General features: G+C 45.1%; 1 protein-coding gene across 1 annotated transcript in view; it reads right to left on the reverse strand.

Moving 5' to 3' along the window:
* Positions 1 to 21,023, reverse strand: part of LOC138265500 (lysosomal amino acid transporter 1 homolog) — a 154,230-nt gene that overhangs the window by 20,482 nt on the left and 112,725 nt on the right. Inside the window, exons 3-4 of the mRNA XM_069213276.1 lie at positions 11,116 to 11,203; positions 8,690 to 8,811 (exon numbers count right to left, since the gene is read on the reverse strand). Of these exons, the coding sequence (XP_069069377.1) occupies positions 8,690 to 8,811; positions 11,116 to 11,203 (210 nt within the window). The remainder of the gene's footprint in view (positions 1 to 8,689; positions 8,812 to 11,115; positions 11,204 to 21,023) is intronic.

The following is a 21,023-nucleotide window of genomic DNA, read 5'->3' on the forward strand; positions in this document are numbered from 1 at the left end:
AATTGTAATTTAAAGCCCTCTTTAATGGTGAAGATGGATTTTAAGTTGGAATTCTGAAAATGCCACTTTTAGAAAGTTAGCATTTTTAAAGTGCCAACCATTTGGTGTCTGCAGCCTGTCACAGGGTCACTTGACTAGGTAAATCTGGCAGCTGGTCCATATGTATTGCTCCCAGACAGTGACACAAAGGGAGGATATATGCTGGCAGGGTGGGCTAGTCTGACTTGATGAGGGTCGGAGCTGTCACCTACCACACTTGCACATGACAAAGACCCTGCCTGAACACCCTTACAAAGGGTTTGTCACTTGTTTAGAGGCAAGGGAAGGTTGGAAGGGGATGCCCGATACCTCAAGGTGCTGGAAACCTCCAGAACCTTTGCCTACTTCATACAGTGTCAGTACATATCAGGACCTGTGGAAGACTCAGAAGGACTGCTGAGCTTCTTTGCTGCAAGAATGACTGCCACTCTGCTGCCCTCCTTCCTGAGTAAGAAGGACTGGACCTGCCTCTAGGGTGGTTCTCCTGATCAGAGCCTCAGTGACAGAACAGGCTCCAACAACCTTGAACACAGCACCTGAACTCTGCTAAGTGTGCGTCCTGCACTTCCAGAGTGTTGCCACCCCAATCTAGGACCCTTGGAAGTGGGCCTGAAGGTGTTCTGCCAACCCAGCAGTGGTCCCAGCAAAACCGATGCAGGACATGCACCACCTCACAAGACTGCATCGAACCACAGTGTGACGCTTCTTTGATGCAGGACTTTGCACTGCAGTCCACAGCTCAACAGAACTTCTGCTGCATGACATCTCCATGCAAGGACCATGCATAGCCTACCAGCTCCTCGGAATCTCTGATGTGTGGCATCTCCAGGCAAGGACCTCCCTTCACAGGTCGCAGCTTCCCGGAATTGCCACTGTGCTACACATTTCCATGCCCTCACCTCGCATCACTTCTGCTGCACGCCACATCCTTGACCAGGGAATCTGCATTGCTCTGCAAGCAGGATTTAGGGTACTTTATTCAGCATGCCTAAGTGGGTCCCTGTAGCCGGCCTGAGCTCCTTTGCAGACCTGATAACCACGGTCTTTGCTCTCTGTTTTCTGGCTATATTTTCATCTAATTCTTTAAAATTGCATAACTCCGGTTCTATGCATTTGATCTGTCTAAATTGGTGTGGGATTTCTTATGTTTCACTTTACTACTTTTTGTATTGCTCCATAAATACGTTACACATTGCCTCTAAGTTAGGGTTGACTGTGCTGTGCCAAGCCACAGGACAGGTAAGCATAGAATAATTTGGGATTTGCATGTGACATCCTGTTGTGCCTGGCCCTTTTTGCAGGGTGACCCAAAACATTTTGCCTTCGTCCTCCTCTTTTTCTGAGCATCTTTTTGTTGGCTTTTAGGACTCCAAGCACTTTACCATTGCTAACCAGTGCTAAAGTGCATGTGCTCTCTTCTCTAAATATGGTAACATTGGTTTAGACGTGTTTGGCATATTTAATATACTTGTAAGTCACTTGAAAAAACTGTATACCATATACCCAGGGCTTGTAAATTAAATGCTACTAGTGAGCTTGAAACACTGATTGTGCCACCCACACAGATGGCCTTTCAAACCTGTCTCAGGCCTGCCACAACAGTGCTTGTGTGTGCAGATCACTGCTACCTCGACTTGGCATTTAAAACCTCTTGCCAAGCATTAAAATCCCTTTTTATTACATCTAAGTGACCACTAAGTTTGGCTCTAGGTAAGATTATAGGTCAGGGTGCTATGTAGGTAAAAGGTAGGGCATGTACTTTAAAAATTTTCATGTCCTGGTAATAAACTCCCAAAGATTTTTTCCATTACTGTGAGGCCCACTCTTCTCATAGACCAGCACTGGTAATTCCTTAAAATACTTTTAAGCTGAAGTGCCTGATCAGTAAGGAATAGCTACATTACATTTCATATTATTGGAACGGCAATGATAAATCCTCTTTAATGGGTAAGTCAGATTTAAAATTACTATTTTAGAAATGCCACTTTTAGAAATTGGGCATTTCTCTGCCCTTACTGCTGTGTGCCTTGCAGCCTGTCTCGAATACACATCTGGGCTAGGTGACAGCTACACTTTGTGCACTTTCCACCAGACAGCCACAAACACAGGAAGGTTGGGTGTGACAAATTACTCATCTGCATTCTAAATAGTGTTCCTGGGCTGAACGGGTGGAGGGGAGCTCACACATACACTTCAATAGGGAAGTGCCTTTCCCCACACAAAGGGCTAATTACCCCCTACTGATAGTTGGGAGCCAGGACTAGGATGAAAAGTGGGAACCTGTGCACTTCATGGAGCTGCTTTGAAGTCACCCCCACTTCAAAAGCACTTTTGAGATATAAGTACAGGGGCTCTGACCCCTGAAATAAGATCACTACTTGACTCCGGTAGAAGTCTGCTGAGTAAGGACTGCTGTGCTATAAGGATTAACACTCTGCTTGGACTGACTGTTCCAAGGAACTGTTTCTCTGCACTGTTGAGCTGCCCTGTTGAGGACAATGACTGACCCTCTCATGCTGCCCCAGAGTGCCTCCAAGTCCTTGCTTGATTGCCCCCCCCCCCATTCTTCTGCAGTCCCAGGGACATTAAAGACTGCTTGCAATTCCCATGGTGCTGCTTGACTCTGCCATCTGGGAGTACTACCCTCCCCTGAGGTGCCCCTCACCAGTGCTGGGCCTCAAAAGTGGATTCTGCAGCTGAATTCTGCAAACCTGATGCATTGCCTTGACTGAGAGAGAAATTATGATGCATTGTTCACTGGATGCCAACGTTGAGGCTGTTCGACAACTGCAGACTCGCAGCCAGTGAGGCCTGACGAAGACGCTCTGCGAAGCTCAATGCATCCCATTCACTTCAAAGGAGTTAGACAACGAAGTGGGACCCAAATGCACAGATTGGAACTGACGCATCATGCCCTTGCTGTTGACGCTTTGCCACATCAAATGGAACTGTTTCAGCAGACCCTGCATAGGTTCTGTAGCCAGCCTTCCCTCCATCATGGTTGGCCTGAACTTTGGATTTGCACCGGTCCCTTGTGACCTCAAGTAACCTTTTGACTGCAAGTGACTTTAAGCACTATTTTCCAGTCAATCCTTAAAAATTCATTATCTCGACTTATACAGATTGGACTGTTTTGTCGTTTTGGTCCTGTTTTACTCAGAGAAATATTCTCTATTTGTCTAACATGGTGTGGAGTCTTTTTGTGGTGTTTTCATTGTGTTACTGTGTGTATGGGAGTTGCACTACCAGAGGGTGAGCACAGGTTAATTTAGGCTGCGTAACTGACTTACCCCGACTAGGACTGTGGGCCGTACTTGGACAGGGTGTGTACCTCTGCCACTTAGCGACCCTATTTCTAACACTTTCCCTTGACAAGGTTTCTGGTTGCTGCTTGAGGAGGGTTTCACCCTCCTCAACCAGTAACTCAATTTCTTACACCTCTTAATTGGGAAAGACGGATTTTAAGATACAAATCTGAAAGTATCACTTTTAGAAAGGTGCCATTTTTCTGACCAAACTGTGTCTTTCTACCTTTTCCTGAGTCATCTGACCATGAAAGACTCGTGTTGTGAGTCGTGTATTCCACCCAGACATTGAGACAAAGGAAGCCTGGTTCTGAGGGAAAGAGGGTCTTCCTAACAGGATGGCAGGGTGGGTGATGTGCCTTGTACAGATTACACTTCAAAAGGCCATATCTGCAGCACACAAGCACAAACCTGATACCAGGCTTACCCTGCCTTTGTTGCCCTAAGCAGTTTGGAGTTTGAGCCGGAGGAAGGGGAAGAACTGACCAGAACCAATTTCAGAAACTCCCAACAACACGCTTCTGGACCTGTGGAAGATTCAGAAGAAGGACTGCCTGCTGTCTGGAGAAGAGGGAATGCCTTGCTGTCGGAGAAGGAAGATTGGATCTCCATGCCTTGACACCACTTTACCCATAGTGATTCCAAGGGTCAGTTGAATGACCTCCTGTACAGGCTATAAGGAAAACAAGTTTCCAGAAGACTCCCTGCAATTCCCCAGCTGACTAGCAGCAAGCAGACCTGTCATAGCCCCTGCTGCTGGCCTCTCCCAGAGTAAATCCGTGATCCCCAATAGGTGCCCCAAGGTTCTGGACCCGTGGCTCGCATCAGAGTGAAATCTTCTGAGAAAAGTTGAAGATACAGAAGATTTGGGCTCCTCATGACTGTAAAGTTACCTCTTTGCACCAAAAATTGACTGTAATTATCAAGGTAATTTCTCTCCAGTGTTGGATTTCAAGTGTATGCAAGAAAGATTTTACACAATGCTTTCTGAACCATACAATAATATGGGTAACCTCAAATTCAGAAGTGAAAAAATAACCACTGTTCTTAAACTCCGTATCTTGGGCATATTTTTAAAAAATGCATAGATTTATACTCATTTTTAATTCACTAGATTTTACAACATAAACTGTAACATAGTGAGCACTCTATGGTAGAATTGGCTTATACCCAAATGACACATTCAATTTACCTCTAAGTCCCTAATAAAGTGGTACCTTATGTTCCCATGGCCTGTAAATTAAATGCTAGAAATGCCACTTTTAGAAATTGGGCATTTCTCTGCTCTTACTGCTGTGTGCCTTGCAGCCTGTCTCTAATACACATCTGGGCTAGGTGACAGCTACACTTTTTGCACTTTCCACCAGACAGCCACAAACACAGGAAGGTAGGGTGTGACAAATTACTCATCTGCATTCTGAATAGTCTTCCTGGGCTGAAAGGGTGGAGGGGAGCTCACACTTACACTTCAATATGGAAGTGCCTTTCCCCACACAAAGGGCTAATTACCCCCTACTGATAGTTGGGAGCCAGGACTAGGATGAAAAGTGGGAACCTGTGCACTTCATGGAGCTGCTTTGAAGTCACCCCCACTTCAAAAGCACTAGATTTTAAAACATAAACTGTAACATAGTGAGCACACAGTGACCAAGTATCTGCAAAGACAACTGATCTCACCTTTGCAACGTATTGGCATTGCCAATGTTTTTTTAGCAATGCTGTGCAGTATGGCTAAAGAAGAAAATAAAAAAAGCGCTATGATGCAGCGGTTGCAGCCTTGTCATTTTGTATTTGCGTGTATCACAATGCACAGGTGCATTTTGTTTTCTTTTTACTTACTGTTCCAAATTGGACTGGAATTACATTTAAAAAAAACATAATGCATAATTATTTTTCTTCCAAAAAGTGGGTGGGGAAGCAACATGGAGAGCGGGGTGGAAGAAGCCTGGCGGGCACTTATGGGGAAAAAAAATCACGGAAGTAGAAGCAGCATGGAGGGTGGTAGAAGAAATGCATAACATGGACAGAAGAGAGCAACATGGAGTACTGAGGAACAGATGTACACGGATGAGAAAAGCACAATGTGGAATAGGGGAAAAACATAAAATGCTGTGGGGTGAACCACACAAGGGCAATCACAACATGGGAGGGTTGGGAGAGAAGCACACGGAAGTGAGCAATAGGTAGTGAGCAACACGGAGCGCAGCGGAAAGGCGAAGAGAAGTACACAAGGTAGACAGCCAGAAAACACATGCACTCTCATGGAGTAATTAACCAAAAATAAAAATAGGAATGACTGTAAAGTTAGCAATGGAAGGACACAAGTAATGAGTCCCTGGTCCATGTGAGGGACAAAGCGGAAGAAGAAGAAGCAAAGCCCACACAAAAGGCCTCTGAAGCAGAAGTGACTGTACTGATGGGTTGATTTTCTTTTTTTTTTTAAAGCCATATTGTGTGATGAACACTGTTTTCTTATTCTCACTCCACATCAAATAAAAAAAGCAAGGCAATCGAGTTTATGCAAATATTAATCTGCCTAGCAAGCCCTACCACTGAGTTCCTTCTCAAAGTTCATGTTTATCGCCATAGAATAGACCTACAGATTGATAGATAGCTACCGAAGGCAGGTAAACATTTCCTAATCTTTTGTTTGCCTTGGATTTACTAGATACCTAGATGCACAGCTTTGTGTGAGAACAACTTACTCAAGGGTGAAAAACACAAGCACAGACCACAACTTTCCATGAAGAAAGCAAGTAATGAGTTGAAAATGGTAACTAAAAAAAAGAGTGAAAAGGTAGTGGTGGTGGAGTTTTGAGGGTTGAGGAGATGGTTAGTGGCCTGGTTGTGTTGGTGAGGGGTGGTGATGGTGATTGATTTAGATGGTGGTGGTTAAGTAAGGGAGTGGTGATTTTGGTGGTGGTGGTGGGTAGGTTAGGGTGGTTGTCATGATGGTTGGTGGTGGTGGTTAGGGTGGTCAGAAGGGTAGTGTTGATAGGGTGTTGATGGTTGGTGTGGTGATAGTTGTGGGGGTGCTGGTGGTGGTGGTTAGGGTGGTAGCAGGTAGGGTGGTAGTGGTGGTCATATATGAGGGTGGTGGTGATAAGCTGGTTAAGATGGTAGTGGTTAGAGTGGTTATGGTGCCAGGATGGTGAACGTGATGGGTAGGGTGATGGTTAGAGTGGTGGTGATGAAGGTGGTAGTTAGGGCAGGGTGGTCTTGGTGGCGAGGATATCTAGTGGTGGTAGTTATGGTGTGGGGGTAGGGTGATGGTTAGGATAGAGTGGCAGTGGTGAGGATAGTGGTGGGGGTTAGGGAGGTGCTGTTGAGGGTAGTGGTGGGAGTGTTTAGGGTAGCAGTGGTAGGGAGGGTGGTGGTGGTGGTTATGTAGTAGTGATTAATGTGGAGGATAGGCTGGGAGGATGGGGAGAGTGGTGGTTAAAGTGGTGGTGGCTAGGGTGGTGGTGACTAGGGTACAGCGGTGTTAGTGGTTAGAGTGGTGTGATTATGGTGGTGGTTAGGGGGTTGGTTAGGGCGGTAGTGGGTAGGGTGGTGTTATGGGAGTATTGGTGATGAGCATGGAGGTGGTAGTGTTTAGGATAGCGGTGGTGATTAGAGTGGTAGTGGTTAAGGTGGTGGTTAGGGTACGGCAATGGTAATTAGCTTGGTCATGGTAGTTAGGGAAGGGTGATGGTGGTTAGGGTGGTGGTTGTAGGGAGGTGTTGTTGAGACAGTGGTAATTGTGGAGGTGGTAGTGGTGGTGCGGCCAACCCCCTATAACCACCCTATTCCACGCATGACCTTCGGCCATTCCCTGCAGCCAACCACCCTAACCATCCAACCCCATGCTGTGCACGGCCTTTGGCCATGCACGGCAGTAACTGGTTGCAGGGCCTGTCTCTTTGGATGTGAGAATATGTGTGAAGGGGCACCTCTGGGTGGGAGAATGGTTGTGAGAGTATCTATCTGGGCGTGAGAGGGTCTATGTGGGTGTGAGAGTGCCTGATTGTGCTCCAAAAGATGAAAGATGCATTCACCTAAATATAGTATTTCAGATCATTTATCAATATGGAATCACAGAGTAAACACACTTGCTTTGCCAAGCACATGAGTTAGGACCATTTGTCCGTTCCAGAAGTGGAGCTTCAACAGGGGCACCTGCTACGTTTACATTTTAAGTGCTTCTTGTGGAGGTTTAATTTTTGTGAAATGAGCATCATAGCCAGAACGGAAACTCACCTGCTTGTTTATCCAACAAGAGTCCACAGTTTTGCATAAAAAGTCTATTCAACTGGAGCACTTTCTATCGGTTAGTTAGTAAGTACTACCTTATTGGTTGAAGGTCCAGTGTGGGGAGGGGCAACATGTGGCTCCCCTTACCCAGCTGATTTCAGCCCTGGGGACCCCATCCCTGGGGCTGACTACATTTCAAAGGTGGGGGCATGCGGATCCCTTTCGTAGGCCAATCTCAGCTCCCAGGGACCCCATCCCCTCAGGGCCTCGCCTTCATTAAATGGATGGGGAACTGTACCGAAGCAGAGTCTCATGCTGACGTACAACACTTCCTGGTTGAAGTGTTAGCAGCAAGTCAGAGCTCTGCAGATCTCTGCATGAGCTCTTATTTGCGAAGCCATCGGGGAGGATCAGCAGCCCTAGATATACAAAATTGTCTTACCTTTAATTTCACTTAAACTTCTGAACAGATTTACACCAAATAACAAAAGCGTGATCTGCATACCAAAGCTACCTTTCTGCCAAATGTGGTACCATCCACCGATTTAGCCTGTAGTCATGTTGAAAACTCCTATTGGAAATACTGTGGGAAACACATGTTTTTTGACAAGCCTCTTTTTAAATCAATCCCAGCTTGATGGATCACCCCAAACTTTGCATGCCCAACAGGAATCACTGGCACACTTTTTTGGAAAATGTTGTCAAGGTTCGTCAAAAGGTGACAAAGATATAGGAAAGTCAAAAAATGCTTTTTCTATGGGAACGTGGCTCTAACTATATCTACTGGAGACTGACACACACACAAACTTAATAGTAGTCAATTTACTGATCTTGGATAAAAGCCTGATTATTGCCTCTCCCTGGATTTATACCCGTGAATGATTGACAGACAGGTTACACCCAGTAGTGAGATTGTTGGCCAATCTTACCTGCAACATAGTTTACATTTTTTAGCAATGTTATCAGAAGCCAGTGAGAGCACAAGTGTGCACAGTAAGAGAAGTGAGGTACCAATTTTGTAGTGTCAAAAAAGGTTACAATCACATTCACACACAAACTGTACACGAAGACATTAGAAAATACAATCTTAGAACAATAAATACAAAAACTACCTGGTCTGCATTTAGCTCCAAGTTGTGTTCTACTCCAAGAAACAGCTGACCGGGAAGAATGACAGACAATATGATGAATACTGTAAGCCAGGAAAAGCAGACTGTCTTCAAGCTGGAATTCACTAATAAAAGATAAAATAAAGGACAGGATACTTTTGTTTTTTTTTTAAATATGAAATTTAAGGGTGGTTAAGGCAAATACAACATTACCAAACCCCATTACATCTTGTATCCTTTTACCTAGGTACTTCAGAGAGATTCACTTCCTCGTACATATTAGTGCACTATACACCCTCTGCTCCTATTGCTATAAGTAGGAGAGTTTCTTTAATAAGAGTTTTAAAGCAAGATGATTGACTGTATTTGCAGTAATATTTTCAATTTACCTTGATGTCAGTTGTTCTAGGGATTATTCACATGGTCCAGGTGTGCCGTGGGGAAAGGGGAGTTGGATTTCACTGGTGTGCTGCAGTTAGACAATCATGGTTCGCCCAAGTAGGAATAATGGGCAGCCAGGTGCTAGGACAATGTCTATGACCCTTTTAAGGGTCCGCCGGCACAGCAACATATCATGACTTATTTCTGCAGCCAAGAAGGACCTTGTTGCACCTGGGGGTGTGGTTTAGGATAGCTTCTTTCCATTAGCTTGCTGTGACCTGTAATCAATTCAGTCCATCGCCAGGGGACCACGTTGTGGAGTAGGAACATTTCACAAAACAAACCATGTCAGCTAAGCCACTGGCTCAAACAACTAAATGGTGTGGCACATATGTTTACCAGAGTTAGGAGATAATGATGTAGATGAAACAGCTGGCAGAATTTTGAACACTGAAAAGTGTTGTTCATTGAAGTTAACCGAGGAGTACAGCAGTGAAACCAGACATCGGCAGACAACCGCAGATTCTTCTCCTTATTGATACCTTCTTCCTCTTGATGTCCACCTACCATAGAAACTTCTACAGACGTTGAAAGCATTTGAGAGTTAAGGACCTTTTCAATTGCACACCACTTAATAAAAACTTATAGAGATATCTCTCTCTCTCTCTCTCTCTCTTTTTTTTCGCTCTCTCTCTCTTTCTCCCTCTTTCTCTCTCTCTCTGGTATGCTGTTTTGACCAGCTCTGAACAATAGCCGCCTGCCCGTAATAACCTTTTTCTGAAATCTTCTCCACGTTTCTTTAGGATCTGGAGATTTGATGGGTTTTACATCGTAAAATTTCGCCCATGGTATTTAAGGGCTAAGTTACAAATAATCGTCTCTTTACCAGATGACTTCCTTCTCCGGTCTCACCTTCAAAACATAATAAATATGTAGAGCACAACCCTTGACTCCGACTTTTGTCTAACTCCTGGAACAGCTGCTCTGTTTAAGCCAACCAGCAAGGAGAAACTCATTCAAGCACCAACAAATACAAATAACAATCTTACAGAGGGGATTTAAAAATGCCTTGGGGGACTTCACACTGAAAAGGAAGAGGGAGTCCTAGAGGAGACATCTAGAGATGGTGCGGACCGTTGGTGAAAAGGAGGTGATACAAATAGGAACTGTTTATGCGATGTCAATCGTTGTTTGTAAGGGCCATACAATCTTCTTCTCACAGAATATTTTATCTTCTTTGGCTTAAACCTGACCTGTGCTTGTTCCAAACAAAACTGCTGATTTTTGAGTACTTTTTATAAAAACAAGCTAGTTAATTTTCTTTTTACCGCAGTCCCTTAATAAATGGCACTATATGCATTTAGACTATAGCATCTCTGCCTACAATTGATATAGGCGAGTATTCCCTTCTATTTAGGACGGACTTTATCCTTTGAATAAGCGGGATGAAATTTACTTTACATAATTGTTCATAATTTTCAGAAATGTTGATCCCGAAGGAGGAGAAGATTTGTCAAGGATTTAGGAAAACAGGAAGATGCCAGGTGCACTCATAATATTTGAATATTATCAGAATAATAATGCTTCAGGAAATAAAAAGTAATCTCATGGAATGTAAATGTGTCCAAATGTCCTGCAGCAGAATCAATATATGATTCAGCACAACTATAATCAATCACGAAAGAAAACAAATCTGATAATATTTATTATTCAAAGACTACACAATACGAGTTATTCCCATCAACATTCCTTTGCTTTGCCTTTCAGTAGTTGCATTATCGTTCTCCTAAATTTGCTGTTGGTTCATCAAATGTTAATCTGAATATAGGTAAGCAGGCTGCAAACGCACTCGGGAGGTACAGTGATGCTGTCCAAATGAATATATTTTTGCAGGGGAGCCAAACTGTTGCAATTTTTTATTATTTGGCATGATGATGATGTTTTACCAATATTACACACTTCAAATTTTAAAAAAGTATTCATAAATGTGAAATAAAAACTAAGCAAGACAACTTAAATAAAACATCCTGATCAAATAAATTACTCACATTTGATCTTCTGATGCTTTATCTTGTAGTAGGCAAACTGTGAAATCACAATCATGTCCATGTCAATGTAAAATATAGCTGTGACCGTCTGAAACAACAATATCAAAACGTATTTCAGAAAGACGTGCAACTTACAACATTTCCAACTGAATTCATATTTCTCCCAATATTACACAAACTGTGATCTGTGTCCAGGTTTATCATCACTCTCTATTTGCGTGCGTACAGCATCCTGGTGTGATCTGTGTGAAGTGTTTACACCACATAGCATTAAATAGTTATTATCACTACCTGTGGCATTCCTGAGGGTTAAGAGGAATGTCTTACCATAAACACTGCCACAAACTTGAACAGCACAGTTTTATAACCTTAGCTCAAGTTCTCCGAAAATGTGTTCATGATAACAGTATTTATTAGAATACAGCCTTTGCATAATAGGACAAGAAGGGCAGATATAGATGCCAATATAGTTTGCAAAAAGGTCCGAAAGGAATAACAACTAGTTAGCCTTCCTCCCTTTCTAGCACTTACCAAAGTCAAAGCTTTAAAAACTCAAAATAAAAAATATGTCAGGGTAGGTAGGGGCTCTCGATACTGGAGTGAAAAATGCAACGAACAAGCATTGGCAATACCTATGCTAGAGGTATTGCCTCTGTCAATGTGTTTTAGCCATGCTGTACAGCAGCCTGACTAAATGGTAGTTTTAAAAACAAAACAAAAACATTTTTTTTCTGGTGGGACGGTGTGAGGGCACGGGCAAGCAACAACTGGAGAGGAGAGATGGGGAAAGCAACAACAACGAGTGGCCGCGGGTACGTGGCAAGCTATGACGGGGAAAGGCAGCAACAAATAAGGGGCAAAGGAAAGGGAGAGTGGGTCAAGCAACAACGCAGCAGGGAGGAGGGGAACGGGGCAAAACAAGTCAATAGTGCAACAATGCAGGAGGTAGTCCGGGAAGCAATGACAGTGGTGGAGGTTGATGGGGAGAGGGAGAGAGAGAGAGAGACAGAAAGCAAGGATAGGTGAGGTGTGTGGGGGGGAATGGTCAAGTAACAATGCTAGAGGGGGGCAGGGATGAGTTAAGCAACTGCACAGAGCAGGACAGGGGAGGAGGCGGCACAAGCACACTTAGTGAGGTGAGACAGAAAGTGCTGTAAGTAGAAGAAAAAAGTAGCCTCTGCTAGAAAGAAGCAAAAGTAATGTATAGAATTAATTTATATTAATGTCATTATTTTTAATTACATTTAGTGTTATGCTTTAAATTAAAAATAGGCTATTAAATATTTTATAATTCAATAATAAATATGTACGTTTTTTAAATATATTAACATTACATTATGTTTATTTATATTTTTAACTAGTGTAAATATTTTACTTTAACACTATTTCCTATGCAGTTTTATTGTAAGCCCCACTGCCAATTATTTTCTATGGAACTGTGTTGCAGTACCAGTGGTTGGTCATAAGTAATGCTTTATTTACTACAAAAGTGTAATTTACTACTGAAAACTAGCAGACTTACTCAAAAGTGTATGTTAACTTTCTGAATCAGGCACAAGGAAGGCACAACGTAATATAAAAAATTATTACTGCGGGGACTGCGCACTGAAATAAAAGGCTGCAACAAAAAACAATTTGGTTTTCTGTCAGGTTTTTAAACATTAAAGGTAAAGCACTTCGAAAAATAGAGTGCTGGTTGTGACTTAATAGTTACAGAATATAGCACAGTCTAAAGTGCAATCTAAATGTTATAATTTCAAATCCATCAGTCACCCTGAACAAGTATCTGCTTAAAGTTCCGATCCATTTGGAAAGAACGTTGTGAAGATTCGATCAATATATAGATAATTCTTGTCAAATTATACTGATATGTGAAAAAGTTTGTTTGTTATTGGGACAATAGTAGGTTTATGTAAAAGTAAAAAAATGTAATTGGCACTATGTCTAGAAGAGCGAGTTACTTATCTTCGGTAACGCCTTTTCTGGTGGATACACTAGCTACCTGTGGATTCCTCACTCATTGAATTTTCCCCTGCACCAGCTTCCGACGGAAATGTTCTTCCTAGCTTCTGCACGTCGACTAGGACGTCACAATTGCCCATGCGACGCCGTCTGACGTCATACAGGCAATAAGAGGTCCTCGCCGACGTCAGTACCAACATTTTTTACGTGCCTCTGAGACGAACAGGCAAATACCAGCAAAATATATATACAATTGAAACAAATACTTATACAACAATATTTAATTAAATCAAATGGATAAAACATCAGCTTAAATATGTAAATACGCAAAAATATATACATATAGACTATGTATAGCATCTTCACAAATTATTATTTTTTTTTTTTTAAGTATATGTACATATATACATAAATATATACACATATACATATGAAAATAACATAATACCAACAGGAGCTCACCCAAGGATAACTTGGTAAGACCAGACAGGCAACGGGGAGGCGTGTGGGACCGTGAGGAATCCACAGGTAGCTAGTGTATCCACCAGAAAAGGCATTACCCAAGGTAAGTAACTCGTTCTTCTGATGGATACAACTACCTGTGGATTCCTCACTCATTGAATAGAGTCCCAAAGCAGTACCGCACTCGGTGGAGGGTGCCTGAATGGTCAAACCAAGAAATCCTGCAGCACTGACCGTGCAAAATGGCCATCCCTCCTAATCTCCGAATCCAAGCAATAATGTTTTACAAAAGTGTGGAGGGATGACCAAGTTGCGGCCTTGCAGGTGTCAACCACAGGAACACCCCTAGCCAAGGCCGAAGAGGCCGACTTAGCTCTGGTGGAATGAGCTCTTATTCCATCAGGGGGTTCTTTCTTTGCCAGAGAATAACACAGCTTAATGCAAAGAATGACCCACCTGGAGAGTGTTCTCTTGTGGACTACCCTTCCTCTCCTCTTTCCCACGTACCCAATGAAGAGTTGATCCTCCAATCTAAACTCCTTTGTTCTGTCTACGAAGAAGCTCAGCGCTCTTCTCGGGTCCAAACGATGCAGTCTTTCTTCCTCTTTCGAAGGATGAGGTGGAGGATAAAAAAGAGGAGAGAGTAATAGACTGACCTATATGGAAGGGTGAAACAACCTTCGGCAAGAAAGCAGCCTTGGTCCTCAACACCACCTTATCCCCATAGAAGGATGTATACGGGGGCTTAACAGAAAGAGCCTGCAGCTCACTCACTCTTCTAGCAGAAGTAATCGCAAAAAGGAAAACAGTCTTTAAAACCAATAACCTTATGGGGCAAGGATGCATCGGCTCAAACGGTGAGCCCATAAGAAACGTTAAGACTAGGTTCAAATCCCACTGAGGCATTATGAAAGGAGTGGGAGGATATCTATTAGTGAGGCCTTTTAAAAACCTCAATACTAAAGGAGATTTAAATAAAGAAGGCTGGTCTGGCAGACACAGAAAAGCTGACAGAGCCGACAAATAGCCCTTAACTGTAGCAACTGCACAACCCCTCTGTGCCAGGGACAACGCAAAAGACAAGATATCCGATAAGTGGGCACGTAAGGGATCAATTTGCTTCTCTCCACACCAATTTCAAAATTTAGCCCACCTGCTAGCGTAGAAAGATTTAGTGGAGTGTCACCTGGCCGATAAAATAACATCCACTACCTCGGGTGGGAGAGGTAAGGAACTCAGGTTGCCCCGTTCAATCTCCAGGCATGAAGGTGCAGGCTCTGGACGTGGGGGTGTAAAACCTGCCCCTGCGATTGCGAGAGGAGGTCTGCCCTGTGAGGGAGACAGAGCGGGGGGTACAGAGAGAGTTGGAGAAGATCCGAATACCATACCCTCCTTGGCCAATCCGGAGCTATTAAGATGACTTGAGCCCGGGCTTGGCGAATTTTCCTCAGAACCCGAAGAATCAAAGGTATGGGGGGAAACGCGTAAAGCAACTGGTCGCACCAGGACATCTGAAATGCGTCCCCCAACGTTCCTTGCACCGGATACTGGAGGCTGCAGAACAACGGGCAGTGTGTATTCTCCCGAGTGGCAAAAAGCTCTACCCGCGGGATTCCTCACATCTGGAAGATTTGCCGGCCTAGATCTGGATGAAGACGCCACTCGTGATCGGTCGAGAAGTGCCGACTGAGACTGTCTGCACGCACGTTCAAGACCTACCCAGCGAATCCAATGGTCCCTTGCCCAGGACCATAGTCGCAGAGCTTCTCTGCAGAGAAGGTACGACCCTACTCCTCCCTTCTTGTTTATATACCACATCGCAGTAGTGTTGGGAAGGAAAGGGAGGAAGGCCTTGAGAGCCAGACGTATCGCCCGCAATTCCAACAGATTTATGTGAAACATCTGTTCCACTGGAGACCAATGACCTTTGACCTCCAGGTCCCCCAGATGAGCTCCCCACCCTAGAGTGGGGGCATCCATTATCACTGTGGTCACTGGGGGAGGCAGCGAGAACGGCCTTCCTTGGGAAAGATTGCCGTCCGCAACCCACCATCTTAGATCCACTGCAGAGTCTCTGGAGATCTTTACCGATCCCTCGAGATCTCCCTTGTGCTGAGACCGCTGCTTTCAGAGGCACCACTGAAGAGCCCTCATGTGCCAGCGAGCATTAGTGACCAACAGAATGCAAGAAGCGAACAGACCGGGCAGACGAAGGACCGTGAGGACTGGAATGACCGCTCCACTTTGAAACATTGGAACCAACGCCTGAATGTCCTGAATCCGCTGAGGCGGAGGAAAGGCACGATTCAATGTTGTGTCCAGTACTGCCCCTATGAACAGGAGGCGCTGAGAGGGCTCCAGGTAAGATTTGGGCACGTTCACCAAAAAACCCAGATCGAACAACAACTGGGTTGTCGACTGCAGGTGACGCAGCACGAGCTCAGGAGACTTGGCTTTGATCAACCAATCGTCTAGGTAAGGATATACTGCTATCCCCTTCCTTCTGAGCTCTGCTGCAACCACCGCCATCACCTTTGTGAAGACTCGAGGTGCTGAAGTAAGACCAAACGGAAGGACCGCAAACTGATAGTGCTGCGATCCCACCATAAACCAGAGATACTTCCTGTGCGACTTGAGTATTGGGATATGAAAGTAAGCATCCTGCAAGTCGACAGACACCATCCAATCTCCTTCGTTCAACGCCAAAAGCACCTGAGCTAGGGTCAGCATCTTGAACTTTTCCTGTTTGAGGAACCAATTCAAAATCCTCAGGTCCAGGATTGGTCTCAACCGACCATCCTTCTTGGGGATCAGGAAGTATCTTGAATAACAACCCTGACCCCTTTCCTGCTCTGGAACCAACTCCACTGCACCCTTTGAAAGGAGGACTAGAACCTCCTGTTCTAGTAACAGGAGATGCTCTTCTGAACAGTAGGATGGGCGGGGCAGGATGGGGGGTGGAAACTCCCGAAAGGGAAGGGCATAGCCTATCCCCACAATACTGGTGACCCAGGAGTCCGATGTTATTGCCTCCCACAGGTGGAGAAAGTTCATTAATCTCCCCCCCTACAGGAGTGGTATGTAAAGGAATTGGTGGATGACTAAGGCTGCTTCCCATTCTGCACCCCTCCAGAGTAAGAGGAAGAGGCAGAGTGCAGCTGGACGGCTCCTCTGGTTCGGACCCTACCCCTCCCCCTGTATGACCTATAGGGGAGGGCAGTGGCGGCCTGCTGCTGAAATCTGCCCCGAAAGGAGGAGGAGGAGCCACGACCAAACCCCCTAAATCTTCTGAACAGCCTAGAAGAAGCAGAAGAGGAGGCTTGCAAGCCTAAGGATTTTGCTGTGGCTCTACTCTCCTTAAATCTTTCAAGGGCTGAGTCCGCCTTGAATCCAAAAAGTTTATCCCCATCAAAGGGAAGATCCAGCAGGGCTGACTGAACATCAGATGAAAATCGAGAAGAACAAAGCCAGGCCGGTCTCCTTGTAGCAACAGCAGTGCCCATAGCTCTGGCCACAGAATCAGTCATGTCCAGCCCTGACTGGATTACTTGGGTCGCCGCAGCCTGAGCATCAGAAACAAGGCTCAACACCTCCTGAGACACCTCCGAATGGGACGACTTTATCACTTCCATAAGGGCGTAGATGTACCTGCCCAAAATGCATGTGGCATTGGTAGACTTGAGAGCCATACTGCAAGATGAAAACGCTTTCTTGGAAGACTGGTCCATCTTTTTAGAGTCCCTGTCCGAAGGAACACCCGGAAAAGAGCCTGGGGCAGTGCTATATGAACATGAAGCCTGTACAACCAGGCTCTCTGGAGTCGGGTGGCTCGACAAAAAGCTTGGATCCGCAGGAGCCACACGATACCTGCGTGCCACTGTTCTATTAACAGCCGAAGATGACACCAGCTTTTTCCAGATCTCTAAAATTGGGTCCAGAAGAGCCTCATTAAATGGCAGAAGTGGCTCTGCCACTGTTGAAGCAGGATGTAACACCTCCGTCAATATATTGGGTTTTGATTCAGACACCGGCAAAGGAAGGTCCAAAAAGTCAGCTTCTTTTCTTATACCAGAGTGGAAAGAAGCAGCCTCCTCTGTATATTCTCCAGGAGATGTTCAGTCCCACTCTGGAGAGGTGTCTAATCCACTTGCCGTATCCAAACCCTGGAGATCTCCCAGAGGTTCTTCAATCGCCCCCTCCTCCAGGGCCTGCTTCCGATACTCTTGCTCCTCAAGGAGGCGAAGAGTTGGCCTCCTTGAATGAAGTCTGGTTTCAATCCTCGGCGTCGACAGGGCGTCAGCCGACGTCGATGCCTGACGCCGATCCTCTGATCCATCTGACGCCGGATCTATCGGCGCCGTGGTCTTCTTCAGCGCCGACCGAGGCAAAGGATGAACCGGAGAAGAACTCTCCGGCGCCAGAACAGCAGATCCACTGGGCGTCGCAGGCTGTGAAGTCGACGCCAAAGGAACCGGCATCGAACCAGCACCTCCCAAAGGAAGGAAGGGCATGAAAGGTGCCGGACGTAAAGGAGCCGGAGCACCCATATTAAAGGCCAGTGGCCCCGAAGGACCAGCCGGTCCACCACCTGGAGCCATTTGTTGGAAAATGGCAAACATTGCATTTAGAAATGCGGAACTGTCAGCACCTGGAGCCGGGAAAGCCGGATACTGCGGAGCCTGAGCTCGAGGTGACAACGGCGCCGGTCCCAGCGTCTGAGAAGCAGGTGAGAACTCCTGATGTTGAGGAACTTCGAAATCAGATGGTGGAGTCGTAGGCGAAGTCGGTGATGCAGGAGGCGTCTGCGGCTGAGGAGTGATGGTGGGACTAACCTCCCATGTCTTTCGGCGCCGAACCGAAGGCGACCTTGAGCGTGACCGCTCCCTACTCGACCAGCGCCGAGATTCACGACGGCGGCGGGAGTCACAGTGACGCCGGTGGCACTTAGGCGATGATGATCTGTGCCCGTGCCGCTTCTCCTTTTTGGATTTCGCCAAAAAGAGCTTCGCCTCGTTCTCCTTCAACGCCTTTGGGTTCATACGTTGACAGGAGTCACATTTCTCCACGTCGTGGTCGGAGCTGAGACACCACAAGCAGTCTACATGTGGGTCTGTCACCGACATCTTGCATCCGCTCTCCCTGCAGGGCTTAAATCCCGACTTTCGTTGAGATATCTCGACGAAAGCAACAGTAACTGTAACTATGCAGAGTAGAAACAGTAGCTCCCTCGAAGAATAACCGTCGTTTGAAGGCACGGAAAAAAGGGAACTGACGTCGGCACGTCGACGAGGACCTCTTATTGCCTTTATGACGTCAGACGGTGTCGCGTGGGCAATTGTGACGTCCTCGTCGATGTGCAGAAGCTAGGAAGAAAATTTCCGTCGGAAGCTGGCGCAGGGGGAAAATTCAATGAGTGAGGAATCCACAGGTAGTTGTATCCATCAGAAATATCTGTTTTAATATCTACCAAGCCCAAAGAACAAAGCAACAGCTCTCTCCTCTAACCAATCTGCTGCTGCATTGTAATTTGTGGGCTTTATATTAATCTCGCACCCTCTTGGCTGTGTTGGGGAGCCCTTGTGATCTGTGTTGTGTTTACTCTTTCCCCTGACATTTTACTGATGAGACTGAGCCTGTCTAGAAAGCAAGTAGAAAGATTAGCTGATGAATAGTTTTACACATCAGTGTTTCTGCTCTCCCTATGCTGAGGGCCAATACAATTCAGTGATTCTCTGTGCAGGCACATTCTATATTAATCATGAGTTTAGGACACACGCTAAATAAACCACCATCTGCTGCTTAAGGTGATGATTTCAATGGAACATTTGTAGATCAAAACTTACAGTCCTGATGTATCAATGCCTTCTCAGTAGCACTTGTGGCAAGGTTGAAGGGTCAACTTTTAGCTGTTGATTGCTCTATACCTTTGCTCTATCCCGGTGCAACACTGGTACTGAGAAGGAAACATTATCCAAACCCTATAAAGGCCCTAAAACGTCCACATGTAGAATATTGCCACAGAATATGTTATAGTAATCATACAATTTGCTTTTTCCACTGCATACGTTAGTCAACGCTACCACATTATGTGGTCATTCACTGCTGAAGAATTCCAATGATTGTGTGTAGTAAAGTCATCCTTTTTTCCCTGGTCACCCCCAAACTTTTTGTCCAATATTGGTGGGTACTGACTCTGCCTGTGCCCTGGGCACTGTTAACCAGTCCTAGGGCCAGTGCTCTGTGTAAAATATATTATGCAAATAAGGCTAATTATAATTGGCTGTACTAACCTACCTATTAATCCCTAGTATATGGTAGGGCATGTAGGTTTAGGGACCCCCAGCATAGATAGTACACCCATCGGTGCACTGCTGTGGTGCCCAGTGTAATTTTAAAAGAATGCCTGACTTGCTGGCTGCTTTTAAGTTAACCACAAATTTGACTTCGGAATTAAAAGTACTTATAAAGTCCTAAACTACCTTATTTGAACATAAACGTCACCCCTAAGGAATACCCTAAGTGCCCCCCAGGGTGGGTGCAATGTAACTATAATCAGGGACTTTAAAAAAGATGTTTTATAAGACCTGGTGAGGGAAAAATAGCCAAATTCATTTTTCCCCATTGTAGTGAACGGGATCCATGGGCTAACAGGGAGATACTTTATTTTAAAATACTTAAGTCTAATTTTCCATAGGAAGGAGCTAAATATAGCAAGTTTAGTATAAAATTAAACATTATAATAAATCCAACAACTTGCCACTGTTGAATGTAATATAACTTGTACCTAGAAAGAGTTTTAGAACTCTTGCTAAAAGTTACCAACTTCAGCCCTGTAATGCCCTTCCCTGATTGGTCAGCCTAAGTCAAGCTGCCTTGATGAGGTGTGAAGTGGCCTGGGCTAAAACAAAGGAAGCATCTGGTGAGTTAAGATCTGCCTCAGCAGATGGTAGAACAGGATGGAGGTTGGGGTGGGGCGGGAGGGAGAGCAGAAAATTGGACGTCAAAGGAGGGAAGAACATTTGGGACAGCAACTGTACCTCCCCCATTTCCTGCAGCCCCAGACAACAAGATGCCTCCTGATTAGATCAAGAGAGGGCTGGAAAAGGAAGTGTTGAGGGAAATTTAGCCACATCAGTGGGTGGACTCATCCAGATCTAAACTATAAGATTTAATTTCTGCCATCTTGGATTTTGGAAAAATGTTGCTTCCTGGATGGATTTTTACCACACTTCCCAGGAAATGGTCACTTAATAGGGTTGTGGCCTGCATATGACTGGACAGGAGCACCCCCCGCTTGGCACCCCAGCAGCAAGGATAAATATGTCAGAGCTGCCCCACACTTCAGATCCCTACGGGAACAAAACAAGAAAAAAGTTAGACTCCCCGCTGGACCCCTGGCCTGCACCTGGACACTGCACTCAGATGGACTGCACCAGCTGCACATTTTGGGCTTCACCAAGAAAAAGGACTTTGCTTGGCTTCTA

Source organism: Pleurodeles waltl, chromosome 11 (genome assembly GCF_031143425.1).
Source record: "Pleurodeles waltl isolate 20211129_DDA chromosome 11, aPleWal1.hap1.20221129, whole genome shotgun sequence".
In the NCBI taxonomy this organism is placed as follows: domain Eukaryota; kingdom Metazoa; phylum Chordata; class Amphibia; order Caudata; family Salamandridae; genus Pleurodeles; species Pleurodeles waltl.